This window comes from Dreissena polymorpha, chromosome 13, assembly GCF_020536995.1.
Source record: "Dreissena polymorpha isolate Duluth1 chromosome 13, UMN_Dpol_1.0, whole genome shotgun sequence".
Taxonomy (NCBI): Eukaryota; Metazoa; Mollusca; class Bivalvia; order Myida; family Dreissenidae; genus Dreissena; species Dreissena polymorpha.
The window spans coordinates 62,827,639-62,844,567 of NC_068367.1; the positions used below are offsets into that span (position 1 = coordinate 62,827,639).

General features: G+C 35.5%; 2 protein-coding genes across 2 annotated transcripts in view; one reads left to right on the forward strand and one right to left on the reverse strand.

Annotated features, from left to right (window-relative positions):
- The window catches only part of LOC127854713 (uncharacterized), a 64,391-nt gene that overhangs the window by 30,643 nt on the left and 16,819 nt on the right, over positions 1–16,929 (reverse strand). The gene's annotated exons all lie outside the window — the stretch shown is intronic.
- Positions 6,344–14,547, forward strand: LOC127855215 (radical S-adenosyl methionine domain-containing protein 2-like). The gene is made up of 7 exons (XM_052390632.1): positions 6,344–6,538; positions 7,240–7,401; positions 10,000–10,136; positions 11,496–11,588; positions 12,693–12,842; positions 13,390–13,422; positions 14,018–14,547. Exons 1-7 carry the CDS (start codon positions 6,361–6,363, stop codon positions 14,180–14,182), a joined length of 918 nt encoding a protein of 305 aa, XP_052246592.1. The 5' UTR covers positions 6,344–6,360; the 3' UTR covers positions 14,183–14,547.

The following is a 16,929-nucleotide window of genomic DNA, read 5'->3' on the forward strand; positions in this document are numbered from 1 at the left end:
CCCTTTCGCCTTTGATATTTTCATCCAAAAGTCTGACATTTTAAATTTAGACTATCAATACGTTTAACAAGTGTTATATTCCGAATCCGGATAGTGCCAAGTAGCTTGTCGCGTGTCGACCTTCGAGGTCGACAGACGACATTCAAGCGACGCACGATATGACACTCGACATTTGAAGTCGACATGCGACAATCAAGATTTGAGTGTCGCTTATCGCGCTGGATTTTAGAAGAAAGAAAATACTGCAGAGAATCTTTAAGGTCGACCATGACAATCAACTTGGCTCTATCTGGATTCCGTAAATAACTGATAGTTACTACTCAAGTAATGTTGATTACTGCTGATTGCTGTTAGTTACAGTGAAATATACAGTTAAATAATATTATGTTTTTCCCCAACACAAGTATTCAATAGCATTCCACATGAATGAATACTATGTTATTTTTTTCAAGTTATTTTGATGCGTTAAATTTAAGAGCCGTGTGAAACATTATCATATGTACAGGTAGTACATGTACTCAATGATAAAAAATTAAAAACAGATTCAATCGAGGCCGTGGTGTACTAATTCCTTATTGTTTTATTATCGCTATGTGTTTTATTGAATTCTAGCAGTATTATGCATGCTTTCAGGGACAACTTAGAGCAACAAATAACATGTCCATTGATTCATTTATTAACAAGGTCATTAACTCAAAATCACACGAAAACATAGTGAATCGTTGTACCGTTATAACACATACACAAATAAACTCAATGGATAGTTCTTTGCATTTGTATTCAGTTTTTAACATAATGTTTTCAAGTCCATATCATTCTTTAAATTAGTTGTTAATGCAATATGTCCAAGTCCATGTAATTCTCCAAGTAACTAACAACGTTTCCAAGACATGGCAAAATCCGTCCAAATCCATCCTGATAGGACCCCACCCCTAAGGGATCCCTGAAGATAACCTTTTAGCGTCCCTCCTATGTGTTAAATCCTTCTTCTCTTTAGTGTCCAAAAAAGCATTGCTTATATACATATATCGTTACATAAACATGTCAACTTGATGGGTCAAACCAATTTGTTGGCAAGTGCACATACCCGACAACAAACATCCATTTATCATGTAATCGGGTCACGACCTATAATTAAAATGGACTGTAGCCAGTTGAAAGCGTGTATCTGCTGTCAACAAACTAATTGGTGTCGCACTGAAGTGCGGACACTCGTATGTAATACTTTTTTTCGCTTATGGGAAGAGAAGTTATTTTACGAATCAATGTATATATTTTTGTTGTCAGAATATCTTGCATAGTGGTGATATGTGTGTACATTATTGTAAATAAGTACTGCATTTGTCCCTATAACACTTACTACAACATTTATTGTCAATAATGCAAAGCTAATTATTTTACTTAATAACTGATCAATAACTAACAGGGACTGGGTAATAATAAAATATAACAGGGACTGGGCAAATACGCGAACCGGTGAAACTTTCTGGTTTTGTATAAAAACAAAACATATTCAAAATATATTTATTTTGTGTTTTTTCTAATAATATCGCAGACTTTTGCTGTTCGAGTTTTGGTTAACGCGTATTATCTTCAATTTTACAAGACGACAACGATTACACGGTTTATTGTTTTTTTGATAACCGTTACACGACAGTCACTTATTAATATCTTAGTTAGAATGTGTTTTTTCAAGCGGTTCCGTAGTGTTGTGGTTACACGCTCGCTTCACATGTGAGAGGCCCAAGGTTCGAGCCCCATTAGACACAAATTATTGTATTTGTATTCTATGTTAACTTTTTGTTTTGATGTAGACATTTTAGTTTAAATAAATGTGCTGTTTTATTGTAACCATTTTTTTTGTATGTATTATGCCCATTAAATATATGTGTGAGAGGGTGGGGGGTTCGTAAACTAATTAAAACTTTTACAGTGTTTTCATATGAATGAGTACTCAATCCCTATCGTAAATGAGCAATAAGTTCAGAATCATCTCCCCTTGAAGTTGAGAAAACTATGAAATTACGCTTACAAGATGAAGCAGATTTTTTTAAACCTACACAATTCTGTTCCATTAATGAAAACTGCACACGAATGCCAGTAAAAAAAGGACCAATGTAAATAAAATGAACTATGAAATATTTGGGGGTTACAACACAAAATCATAGATAATGGTTATATGGGGGTTATAACACAACATCATAGATAATGGTTATTTGGGGGTTATAACACAAATAAATCATAGATAATGGTTATACCAGTATCTTTTTCTATTTTGTTTAAAATAATCGGCCAATATATTAATATTTACAGTAGGAACAATCGTTCCATGTAACTTCATTGAGTGCCTTTTACACTGAAATTCTCGACGCCCTTTGATGCTTTGCATAAATACTTAAATTGATTTTCCCCAGCAACACTGACGTAGCTACAGGGCTTGCATTATAGCGAACAAGATAAATACACCAATTATGCGACATCGCTTAGAACAGTAATAACTTCATCAATTGCGCAGCGATTTCCGTGAACCGTGAACATGGTCTTATTCAACGCAGAAATGTACATATCTTGCAATATTTGTACAAATGCTCTGTCAAATGCTAAGAAATAACACGATACATAACTCGCGTGACCTATTCATCCTCGATAAGACCCGATCGAAGACTGAAATCTTCACGGAGTAAAGGGCATTTTCCCTGCAAGGTTCACGAACTTAGGTAACATAATTCAGTAAAACGTATGCAAAAACATTCTTACCGTTCTTGCCGTTACATAATGCATCAAAACTAACTGCCCAGCGCCGTTTGAACCTTTGTTTACATACATTTAAAATGGCCAACAGTTTAAACACACGAGTGATTTCATTGGTCCAATGCGAAGGTGTGTTTTACTTCTGAAGATTTCATTCATTAATCGGGTCTGATCGTTGACGAGTAGGTCACGCCAGCATTTGTAAAAATATTTCCAGGAAGGAAATTCATTTCTGCGTTGAATAACACCAAGTTCATGGAAATCGCTGCATAATTGATGAAGTTATGACCGTTGTTGCAATTTCTTGTCATTGTGTTTTAGTAAGGTAACATAAACCAAACATAATAGATAGATATGCACCCTGTTTCGATTAATTTTAAGTTGAATACCTTGTTATATGCATGTATATATATTTCGTAGGGATTTTTTTTCAGAGAAGTTGATTTTTCGTTATAATTTGATTATTGTTTTATTCAAAATGATGTTTTCACTAATTAATAGCATAGCTACACGCTAACCACATGTGATCTAACGTAAGTACAAATTGTGCATGCTTCATTATTGTATACACACCAGTCTTACTGACAATAACGTAGTGACGTCACCATCTATGTATAGAATGCATGCTTCATTGATTTGCCTATTAAAATGAGCAGTAACGAAAATTGCCGAGTCTACCGTAAACAGATGTTGGAAATTGTTGGAAATTATTTATAGAAATGACCACAATTTATTTAAATGAGAATGTGTGCTATAGTTTAAAGTTAATGCGCATTCGTAATCAAATGTACGGTGTGCAATACAACTAAATAACAAACCGCCGATGATAGAAAATACAACTGGACTATAATGCGTTGAATTAACATTTATGCTCAAAAGATCCTGGTAATATTAAACCTGGCAAATTGGTAACTGCTAAAAACCATGCTATATTAAGCAAACATAGCGCAGCATGTTAGAGGTCCGAGGTACAGTGTTGATATATACAAACAATGTTAGTGTCGTGGGCTCGAAAACCGTTGATGAAATATTTACAGTGTTATTTGTACACGATATGTGTGGCATGATATCAAATGCCACTGTAAATACTTCAATAACGGTGTTCGTGACTCAGGCCGAGGGTAGACGGAGGCGGTATGACATCCTACATCAACATTGACCAATTTGACCTTATTGCTGAAACGATAATAATCCCTCTTCTGTTAACAGACTTTCGTTTTAATCTGCAGGTTGTGGTGCCTTGGCTCAGTAAATAAAATAACAAGGTTTTTAGCTGATACCTATTTCATGTCAAGGTGTCTCAAAAATTGTAAAGCAGTTACTCTGGTGTTTGTTTACCATTGAGTTACCAAAATGTTATTAATTTTTTATATTTTTTTATTTCTTTCAATATGAATGACTATGCTGTGAGTTAAATTTATATATGTAAGCTTATGGCTTTTGTAACAGAATGCTGGGCTAAGTGAAATGTAAGTCTATGCATCAATCATTTAAAACCTGAAATGCTTTGTCTTTGACCGCTCCAAATAGTTCTATATTGAATATGATTTGGAAAAAAAAGAACATTTCATCTAGCATGTGCTCCGGCTGGCAATGTTTATATCTAATTGCGGTTTCTCAACTTCCTCGAAGAGAAGATTTGAGTTAAATTGTGATTTTCTTAGAACTTGCTGACATATCTTCTAATTCCAATTTTCGAAAGAAGACATTTTCATGCTTAATCTGATATAAAGAAAAGCCAAGAAAAAGCCTTTTAATTTTGCCGTTTACTTATGAGACCCTATGGGTATGGGACTGAGTGCTAACTCCCGAATATTTATTAAAAATTAATGCAGCGTTTAACTACCTTAAAGGTTAAACGGTCAGCGCTGAAATAACATTAAGGATATCGAATATGTTGTTGCTTATTTTTTATATAAATTTGCTACAGAATCGCAAAATTTATTATGTTTTACCAATTTATGTCAAGTGGACTCTCCCATCCTTCTAAATTGGATCAATTTATTTCCAAAATTAGGAATGTCTAGTATATTTATTTCTATATTTATAATATTTCTTACAGAAATTCCTTTAAGCAAACAGCGCAAACCCTGATGAGACGCCGCATCATGAGCGTCTCATCTGGGTCAACGCTGTTTGCCAAGCCCTTTTTGTCTAGATGCTAGGCATAAATGGGTTAAGCAAAAATATACAAGGTAGAAGAAAATAACATATTTAAACCTAAACGAATATACAAATAATTCAATCGATCAGTATTATGTGGAGTGGAATGACGCCAGGTATTTGATACGAGCTGTTAAGTTAGTTAGCGGTCCGTTTGTTGAAAATTATCTTTTGATTTTTTATTATAATTGAATAAAGGTGTTTAAGATTAGTACTTGTTTGATATTTTTCATGTGTTGTCGGTTCGTTTGTTCGTATTGGTTTTGATAATGCATGATTAAATGAAATTAATTGAAAACCATTATCGTTTTACAAACTGGTTCCAATGTATGTAATTGTTTATACATGTATTGTTAAATGTGTTGGCTTTTTATTGAATCGATTGTCGGTTCGTTTGTTAACTATTGCGTTTGATTTAAGGTGAAAATGATTAGTAGTTTACTTGATATGTTCAATTGTTGTTTTTTGTCGGTTATTTATGCCATTTAGTATAAATGATTTTGTGTGTGCGAGAATATATATGGGTCCTGCTCTGTGGAAAGAGGGTTTAATGCATGTGTGTAAGTGTCGTCTCTGATTAGCATGTGCAGTGTGCACAGGCTAATCAGGGATGACACTTTCCCTTTTATGATATTTTTCGTTTACAGAAAGTCTTTTGTTAGCAAAAATCAAGTTAAGGCGGATATCGTCGTCCCTGATTTACGTGTTAACTTTCAGGTTTAAATAAATGTCCGCTATTACCCACATGTTCGGGAATACCCGACCTCTCTCATAGTCTCATATTCTGTATTGTCGATTGGCTATACCATTTGCTCAGATATTTGGGAAGTCAACTGGACTCAACTCGATAATAAATTGTAAATTAAATAAGAAAAGTGCGCTATTGGTCCGTGCTTTCTAAAAGATAAGTCATGTTTCCAGCGAAGGAAGCTTTGGATATTGGCGTATTGGCACTGTAAAAACAGGCCACATTTGCCAATAGAAGGCGCTTATAGCACGTACTATGATTAGATTGTAACTCCATTCGTTTATATTTCGATATAGGGAAACGAAAGAAGACCGGAATGTTCGCAGGGAATTTCGATACGTTTTCTGAAAACCTGAACGGTAAACTCGTTAAACGCGCACGATTTAAGCCTGGCGTATATATTCAACAAGGGTAGTGTACGCAATATCACTTTTCAGAATCGCCTAATTATCTAGCGTAACACATACATTTATTTAACATTTACTATCATGATGGAGTTATTTGCACCTACCGCTCTCCTACTCTGCGCGGCGCTATTTGCGTTCTTGCTTGCGATTAATCGCGCTCGGCAATATAACAAACTGAAAGAACCTGAAAATAATCTGTGTGCCACGGAAAACACGTGCTGCGGTTAAATAAAATTGCAAAATGGCAAACTGCCGGCTGGAAAACTGCCGACGAGAAAACCGCCGGCGAGAATGCCGACTGTCATGCCGTCGGATGAAAACGCCCCAAAAGTAGTCCCACTAAGCGTGAATTATCATTTCACGCGGAAATGCAACTACAAGTGCGGATTTTGTTTTCACACTGCGAAAACATCGTTTGTGTTACCGCTTGACGATGAGAAGAGAGGTCTAGAACTCTTGAAAAACGCGGGTGAGTGGTTGATCAATATACTTTGATATGAGCGGCGTTCTGCGAAAACTGGGCTTAACGCATTTTGAACGTTACCTCGATGCGTGTTTGTTTGTTGAGATTTAAACTTCGAAAATCTCGTTTGTTTACATCTCACCATTCAACCGGATTTTATGAATCATCAAAAAAATACATAAGCCTCGCTCTGTGAAAAGGGGGTTAATGCATGTGCGTAAAGTGTCGTCCCAGAATAGCCTGTGCAGTGCGAAATGCACAGGCTAATCAGGGACGACACTATCCGCGTAAACTGGAAGGGTCGACCTTTAAACGAAAAATACAATAAAAGCGATAAAGTGTCGTCCCTGATTAGCCTTTGCGGATTGAACAGGCTAATCTGGGACGACACTTTACGCACATGCATTAAACACCCTTTTCGTAGAGCGAGGCTCATATATATAAGTATATAGGCATATAAACGACGTTTCAATTTCTTAATCAGGTTATTCTGGGCCCGGTTGCTGAAAAATAAAAACTGTCTGTTAACTCAGATCCAAACAAAATTAATTTTAAGAGCAATGTTACTATAAGCTATTCTAGCTTACAAATAATTAAAACATACACCAAAGTCGTAACATTTTAAATCACATAAATAACTTGATAAAAAAAATAACTATCCGTTTAAGTTTTAAGCAAAAAGGCCCTGTTTGTTTCCATCGTTTAAGACATGAAGAAAATCAACTTTTCCGGTGGCGAACCGTTCATTGTGAAGAAGCGAACGTTCGTCGGGGAGCTGGTTAAGTTATGCAAACAGACGCTGGGCGTCGAGAGCGTCAGCATCGTCAGTAACGGAAGTCTCGTCTCGGAGCGCTGGTTTGAGCAGTACGGTGAGTGCTATCATACCCCCGCATGAGCCGCGTTCTAGGAAAAACCTGACTTCATGCATGTGCGTAAAGTGTCGTCCCAGATTAGCCTGTGCAGTCTGCACAGGCTAACCAGGGACGCCAATTTCCGCCTAAACTGGATGTTCGCTTAGAAGAGACATATTGTACACGAAAAATACAATACAAGCGAGAAATTGTCGTAGCTGATTAGCCTGTGCGGACTGCCCATGCGAATCTGGTACGACACTTTACGCACATGCATTAAGCCTAGTTTTCCCAAAACGCGGCTCATAATCTCTCTGTTGGTAAGTCGGTCGCCCCGCCTACAATGTTGATTGATTATGGAGCTTACTACCAATACTACTTCCATATTTTTAGCGTTTGATTTCATACTTCAAATATATCATCACAATGAAGCGAAGATGTGCAATACACAATATTTACTTGCACATGTTATTGCGTAAATCAAGTTTAGTTATCGCGTCAAGATAATGTGACTCGCAGTTCGTCACATATATACGTGTTATCTAATACGAGTCAAATGTCAGCGTCGTTGCTATATTCAGTTTTAGTTTTAAGTAATATGATATCTACATAGCGTGTGTTTAGCCCACCTGTAACCTACATTTTATCAGCAGTCTTAAAATAGCGTTATCAATGTTTAATATTACTTACGTTATCGCCATGGGTAGCAAAGTCAACGATTGTATTAATTTATAACAGTTTGCAAATCATGATATATCTAGATATTTAAGTTAAATCGCATGTTTTGGTTTCATTCGCACGATTTGGTTTCATTGAAGATTTCGTCCTCAGTTGTTTCAATGAGGTCGTCAACGTATCAGCTTCGCTTATTTCACATAATGAAAAGCATTGATTATTAATGTGTCTCTTGAAAAATCAACAGAAATCATTCGGCCAAGAACAATATGTATTCATATTATTTATTGAAAAAAAGTAAATTTGATATTTTGGTTGATTGTTTATGCTCGTCACGATGTTCAAAAACATTTTCTGAAAATGATTATTTCTTTATTTCTTGTCGTTTTCAGAGAAGCAACAGGCATACTGGGCATTTTGTAACGTTGACGCGTATGCTTCTAAAATGATGTCATAGCTATTTTTTTGTAAATGAGGAATATTCGTTCGAAATTGTATTTGTTCGAAATACTATAGTATTTAATACTTTGCGATCGTCCCCATATTCATGTACATAATTGTTTCATTCTCTTAACCGTAAATGAATCAATTAAGTGCGGTAAAAATACGCCATTTGAAATCATAACATCTCATAACACACACCATCAATTATTTATAAAAAAAATCTGTTTTTTTAAATAAAAATGGATTATTTAGCGATCATGCAATATGCAGTAAAAATTGCACTTGAGTTATATTGTTCATATACAAACACAATATTCTTAACCATGTGAACGATAAAAAGTACAGATTATGGTTTATTCTTAAAAGTTTTGGAAATTTTATTATAAGAGCGGTTTAATAATATCGCTTCATATAACCATTATAGCGGAGCTATAATGTTTAATGTGTAACCACGATGGCCTTGACGGTAGATCGTTTACCGGTCATGGACACTTGTGTACACTTAAAGTAATGACCTATTTAACGTACTTTTTCAAATAACTCGAAGCACGCCGTCTTGACATGCTTTTATAACTTGTAAACAATAACGGTTTATCATGTAGTAGTATCCATATCGGATTTGTAAACAACCCAAGGCCAAAAAATAGTAATTCTTACTTACCATTCCGATAGTAGGCCTTGTCGCAATGTAAGCCTTAATGCGTTAACAAGTTGTTTGTTTCCGCTTACCCAACCGACCCTACTTTTCACGCGCCGACCCGTAATTTGACTGTTGTGTTGCAGGTTGAGTCTTCGGTCATTTTTGCGAAATTCCCTACCGGGTAAATTACTTTAAATTTTGCGATCATGTTTGCTTCATGCGATCATATAAACTAAATTAACTGAAGCTAATTCACTTAAGACTATTAAAATACAAAATAATGATAAATAACGATGATTTCTGCAAGGCAATGCATATTTTGTATTAAACTGGGAATTAATTATTAAGAACGTAAACGAAATACACAAGTTCAGCCGACCGATACCTACCCCAAAATTGTGTCGATGTTAGTGGAAACTTGTTTTTCTTTTTTGCCACACAAATTTGCCGTTAGAGTAATATGAGTGCGTCACCATTATGTGAGCTATATCTTAGTCTAGTTCGCAAAAATATGTCGTAAAAGTAAGGTGAAAGAATGATACTTTAGAAAGTGTGTGGGGGAACAGATAAGTGACACTTTTTTAGATTGAACGGTCTGTTTAAACGCTTCTAACAGCTGTTCGTAATATGAGCCTTACTCTATGAAAACGTGGGTAAATGTAGTCCGCACAGGCTAAATGTAGTCCACACAGGCTAATCAGGGACAAAACTTTCCGCCTTTGTGAAATTTTCGTTTAAAGGAAGTCTCTTCTTAGCGCAAGTCCAGTTTAGTCTGGGACGACACTTTACGCACATGCATTAAGCTCCGTTTTCCTAGAGCGAGGTTCGTATCAAATTCCCGTAAAATATCTCTTCAGGTGAGTTTTTGGACATTTTGGCTGTTTCGTGCGACAGCTTTGATGCCGATACAAATGAGAAGATCGGTCGACAGCAAGGACAGAAAAGTCATCTGATTAGCCTGCGATCCGTGCGGAGACTTTGCGCTGATTATAAGGTAATACACTGATGATAAACCATTATTTATCGATAAGCATGCGAAGACTGAGCGCTGATTATAAGGTAATACACTGATGATAAACAATAATGTATCGATGAGCATGCGGTGACTGTGCACCGATTATAAGGTCCACGGATGATAATCAATAAATTATGGATAAGGCTCTGATCTGTGCGACGACTGTGCACCGATAATAAAGTAATGCACCGATGATAATAGTTTTTCGATAATAATTTATAATTTAATCGCTGAATTTATAAGCTCTCTCTGTACGATGGTCAAACAGTGTTTTGTAGGTCATGTATTTATGATAAGCAACTAGATGTTGATTATCCTTCAATTTGTACGATGGTTGTGACCAGGTTTTACGATCATATATTGCTGATAAGCCTTTCGGCTATTGACAAGACTCCGATCTGCATTATTACAGGTAATAACTTTATTTTTTCGGACATTCTTAATTTTCGGACACCCTCTTTTTTAGCAAACATAATTATTTTTCGTGACTCTCAATTTTCGGACATACGGGTGTCGTCCATAATTAATATCTCTTAATTTTCGGACATTAGATTTACAGCGCTATTCTACAGACTAGGGCCCTATTTTCGCTTATCTTGTGACACTTCGATCATGTTTGTTTTTTAACAACCGGATTAAAATCATTAAACCTGGCAGATGCATGCCTGAGGTCAATGGTTTATTACATTCGCGTAATTGGGTAAAACACCATGCTACAGCTAGGAAGGAAGCATAATCTGTTATGTTCTTACCTTTTGTTCTATTTCATTTTAGACAATGTGAAGTTGTATTGATTTTGTTGAGCAGAGAAAGAAGAATAAATCACAATAAAATAATTGTAGATTGATTTATTGCTTTTATTTCAATATACGTTTTGGCCGTCTTAATTTGTGTCTCTCAATTTTTGGAGACCTGTAATTTTGGATATTTTTCGTTTCTAAATTTTCGGACACGAAGAAAAAAATAATTAAGTGTCCGAAAACGTAGAGTAATTACGACATTATGCGCTGGTTTAAAGATCATGCACTGATAATATGCATTCAAAATCTGCAATCTTTACGTTTGGCATTATTAGAATGTTTGTGCAGGTGGCATTCAAACTGAACACAGTTGTGAACACGTTTCAAATTTTCCAATCTTTGCGGACGTCTTTATAATAATGTTTTTGCAGGTGGCATTTAAACTGAACACAGTTGTGAACACGTTTCAAAATCTTAAATCTTTGCGAACGTCTTTATAATTATGTTTTTGCAGGTGGCATACAAACTGAACACAGTTGTAAAACATTTTTCAAAATCTTCAGTCCTTGCGGACGTGTTTATAGTTATGTTTTTGCAGGTGGCATTCAAACTGAACACAGTTGTGAACACGCACAACAAGGATGAGAACATGGTGGAGGAAATAATGCAACTGAATCCGTGCAGGTGGAAGGTAGCGTTACGTAGTGGCATTTATTTATTACACCTTATGTTTAATTATCTGAAAATTTCCTGTTAAATTAACGCATTTTACTATGTTTTTGACATTATGACATACTTACGTTTGGTGCTTTTATGTATATTTAGATAGGTACGTTTTGTATTAAGAGAGATGGTAAACGCCAGACTGCCAGGGATACATAATTCGCAATGTCTTTTTGTCAAACGGTCCAATTTGGTCTCGTATGTATCATGTTGATTAGAAAAATGTTTGGGCTTTGAAAGCGTCGAGTTGTGTGCGGTATAATTCAATCGCATTACGCTACAGTAGGTTTGCATAGAACATGCAACGGGTGACATGTGGGTCGAGTTGTCATTCTGCTTAAAACCTCGATAACGAAGTGGGGTATTTTTATGAAAATTTATTTATGTGTCAAGACTTCGTCCAAGGCCACTCCATTGTTTCTGTTATCAGAATATCAGTACACCAAGAAGCGTAGCGTATGTGAGATAACTTGCGATGATGTTTACACATAACCTATCTCAATACATTGCTTCCGATTATATAAAATGTAAATGGGTATAAAGGTTATCTATCTGAAAATAGGCATACGTTTTCCGCTTAATATTAGATTTGATAAATACTTAGGTATCTCCATTAAATTTAATCGGTAATTTAATGATAACTTATAAAGACCTCGCTTGGGATTGGGTTTTTAAGGTGGGTGGATTGAAGGTTTAGGTAACCATCATTAAAAAAGACAAAGAACACAAGTTTCCACGCAAAAGTTAGAGAAAAAATAAACTTACTTTATGAAATGTCATGCATGTAGATTTTTAAACATGACCTCTCTTTGATTATCATATGTCACGAGTAATGTTTCTGAAATAAGGAATACGGTTTCTGCTTAGCATAAAACATTCACATAATTTAGCATTTTTGTTAATGCTACTGTTTCCTGTTTACACCTGCGTAGCTAGCAAAAAACATTTATCTACCTGTCATCATTGACTCAACTTGTTGCTGAATCTTAACTTTACTGGGTGCTGAATCTTTGCAATAAATGTGATCAAGTGATACAATAAAGACTAATTATGTCGTTTTCGTATTCCCCAGGTATTTCAGTGCCTCCTGATAGACGGTGAAAACACCGGTCCGGATGCACTAAGACGGGCAGAATCCTTTGTCATCACCAATGCTGAGTTTGACGAATTTCTCCGAAGACACAAGGATGTCGAATACCTGGTGCCAGAATCTAACGAAAAGGTGCGCGCGTTATGTTTGGTTGGTTCGTATTGTTATATTCGCCCTAACGCGGTCTGTGAACCGGAACCACGCTTTTCATGAACACATTACCTGGATTAAGTGGTTAACCAGTACAAAAAAACAACAGTTTCTCACAACTGCCTGGCTTAAATCAGTGTAAGAGGGGGGGGGGGGGGGGTAGAGACTGTACAATTTGTTCGAAACAAATCCCCGTACAACTGACCAGTCGGCAAATACGCGATCGCTCCGCCCACTAAGTTGTGCTTTCATAAAAACGCTTATTCCATTACTCCGTCAGTCTTTGTTTGTCGGACCATGTGGCCGCAATAAACGAAATCTGATTGAATATTACCTGAGTTTGATTGAAACCAGGCGAGTGGCCAATTAATGTGGACGGACTGGGATTCGAGCTTACAGAGTCCGTATTCACAGTGATGGCCACGATATTTTATAACGTTGAGCGTATAGTACTACTTTACGTTACTGCTTCACATTAGTTCTTACTCTGTTCGGCTTTTGCTTACATGTTTATATGTTTTTGTTTCAGATGCAGAAATCGTACCTGATCCTTGACGAATATGTAAGTTTATCAAATTCAACCTGACCCATATAAATTTACGTTTTGGTACTCAGCAGAGAGACAATGTTGCTCAAGTTGTTTCGTTCTTTACAAGACAAAACTCGGCAAACGACTGAGCAGTATCGCCTGTTACATTGCTTTACAAGAGTAATCAATTATTTGGTAGTATATGTAGAATATGTCTGATAATGCAGTTTATATAAATACCGACGTGTGTAGGCCGACAACCCTTATGCACGTGTTCGTAATCAAAATGGCATCATAAAATGTATGTTTATGAGACAATGGTTTTCTCATAGTATTTTACAGATAGCTAACATAAATGCATATAAGCCTCGCTCTGCGAAAAAGGGGCTTAATGCATGTGCGTAATGTTTTGTTCCAGATTATCCTGTGCAGTCCGCGGGGACGCCACTTTCCGCCTAAACTGGATTTTCGCAACAAAGATACTTCCTTTAAATGAAATATACCAATATTAGCGGAAAGTGTCGTCAATTTTAAGCGTGTGCGGACTGCACAGTTTGATCTGGGATGACACTGTGAGCACAAAAATTAAACCTCGTTTTCTCAGAGCGCCCCTCATTTTTTTCCACAGATGCGGTTTTTGGACTGCACGAAGGGTGCAAAAGAACACTCGAGATCTGTTCTGGACGTAGGCGTGGAGAATGTGCTCAATTTCAGCGGCTTCGACGAGAAAATGTTCTTCAAGAGGGGAGGCAAATACGTCTGGAGTAAAGCCGATATGCAGCTGGATTGGTAGCCTCCCTTTTAGAGAAAACAATTACCTTGGCAAATTTTAGTGTTTTGTTTTAATGTGATATTGGATATATATGAGCATTTCGGCAGCTAAAACATTATTTTTTGACCGGATAAGGCGTGTTGATAAGGCCCAGAAATTTTAATTGAAAGGAAACGCGGGACTAAAGTCTTATATCAGGTTTCAGAGGTATTCATGGGCATTACATAATAACATACACGCACAGGATTTCAAATGTTTGATAATCAAAAACATACATTATATAACGACTTAACACGAAAAGCAGAGAAGTTATGTTTAGTTGGGAACGAATATTCCAATATTAGAAAACAAACAGAATATTTGAATCCAAAATTTCGATTTGGATATTCGCGATTTCACGAAATTAATTGATGTTCTTTTTTAAAACAGAAAATTGTACAAAAACAGTATTGTGCTGACGACTGCCATGTATTAATCCGTGACAATATTGTTTGATTTTTTATCAATCATGTTCATGTGTTTGAATTTTTATACTTTGTACTTGATTATTATTGCCAGTGTTTTACTCGTCTTTTTCGCATAAATCTCGACTTTTATTTTTTTTTAGATATATTTTAATTTATAAATATCGGTTGTTTTATTTAAAAAATAATAAATACAGTGTATGCGTTTTTTTTCTTATATTATAGAAGATTTGTTTTTGTTGTGCTTTTTTCTGATTTGCATCATCACATGTACAGCAGTAATACCATCGTCATAATCAACGCCATTATCACCACTACCATTATCACCACCACCTTTGTCCGGTTTGTTAAAAACATGGCAGGTGGAGAGCGGACCAGATTTCCTCAAATGGCTAGGGGTGGATCTAATATTGTCGGTGCGTTGGAGCTATGATCTTATTACATCACAATTTGAAGTAACTAATGCTATATTTTAAAATCGTAAACATTGCATAAGTCAGAGATATGACTCTGGTGTCATCTCTCTAGGCACTATTTAAATTGATCACGCGAGTCTTAAACCCATGTAAAATTGAATTATTAGTACCGACACATCATAGAGACAATCGTGCACAACAATGCCATTGTATAATTAACATACTCCTGTTTCCATATTTTAAAAATGGCGTCTTTTTGGTAGTTTTTCTGCTTAGCTTTTTGCGTCGGCCTATCTTTACAGCTATCAGAGTATGAGGTTGTTACTTCATAAGCAGATATAAGCTCGAATTAATGGGCATTTCATTGCTAATCATTTTCCAGTTGTTAAGGAATCGCTTTGTGTGGCCGACCATTTGAGTTTTCGTACGTACCTTCTCAGTTTTTTTAGCTTGTACGAATTTATAATCGTTCTAAGCTGTATGAAGTTTCCCCTTAAATATGACTACGTTAGGTGTTAATATATTTACAATATTTAATTAAAATATGACTACGTTAGGTGCTAATATATTGACAATATTTAATTAAAATATGACTACGTTAGGTTTTAATATATTGACAATATTTAATTAAAATATGACTACGTTAGGTGTATATATATTGACAATATTTAATTAAAATATGACTAAAAAGGTGTTAATATATTGACAATATTTAATTTAAATATGACTACGTTAGGTGTTAATATATTGACAATATTTAATTAAAATATGACTACGTTAGGTGTTAATATATTGACAATAATTAACAAGCAGATAAAGGGTAAATAACTAGAAAAAAAGGAGACATACCTTCGATTAACCGGTATATTTTTCAATCAATGCCGCTTTACACTATATTATTCAGATTATTCTTACAATCCCCTGCAAGACGGTTACATTACATGCTAGAACAGAACAACAACTATGCTTTGTTTTGCTTATGGTTCGTGTTCTGTAGTGTAGTAAGAGTAATGGTAGTGGTCAGGTACAAAAATTTCTCTCGTAACGGAGTTTCTGATGTTTTATTGGCTTCTATAGCGAATGCGTATTTACTAGTATATAGTAAATTAAATAATCAAATCCGAAGTAGTTCAATGAACAAAAACACTACGATATGATAATGCATTACATGCTTTAATGGTACTTACAATGAATAACGACTGGGATACACAAATAAAACACGAAAATATGTTCCACTCAATAGATACACAGCACAACATTTGACATCTTTATAAGTCTCTTACTGATTTCAACGGAGGAGATTGTAAGTTAGGCCTTAGTCTGTCATGTGCGGTTGCTCGAAAAGACATGTGAATGCCTTTTATACATGTGCTTATAAATGGCAATGTGAGAATTATGCGACGTTTAACAACACTTAGGTTTACATGTACTTATAAATGGCAATGTGAGGATTATGCGACGTTTCACAACACTTAGGTTTACATGTACTTATAAATGGCAATGTGAGGATTATGCGACGTTTCACAGCACTTAGGTTTACATGTACTTATAAATGGCAATAAGAGGATAGAAAAACAATTTTATAGGTTATTGTTATATTGTTGCTTCATTGTTTTCACATTCGTATGGTACATGCACAAAAATAGCATAAAAATAAAGCTAATATTTGATTAAACATTGGCATGCATAATATGGCTGAATGCTATACTTTTAATTATTACCTCTATTACAATTTGAGTATGTTACCTTATGAGTGTTATATCCGTTTATATATGGATCGAAGTATATTATCTAAATAATATTATTCTATACCGACACAATATTATAAGTAAATGGCATTATATTCGAAAAACAGTTCGGCGTATTTGTGAGTGCGAATTTATTTGTA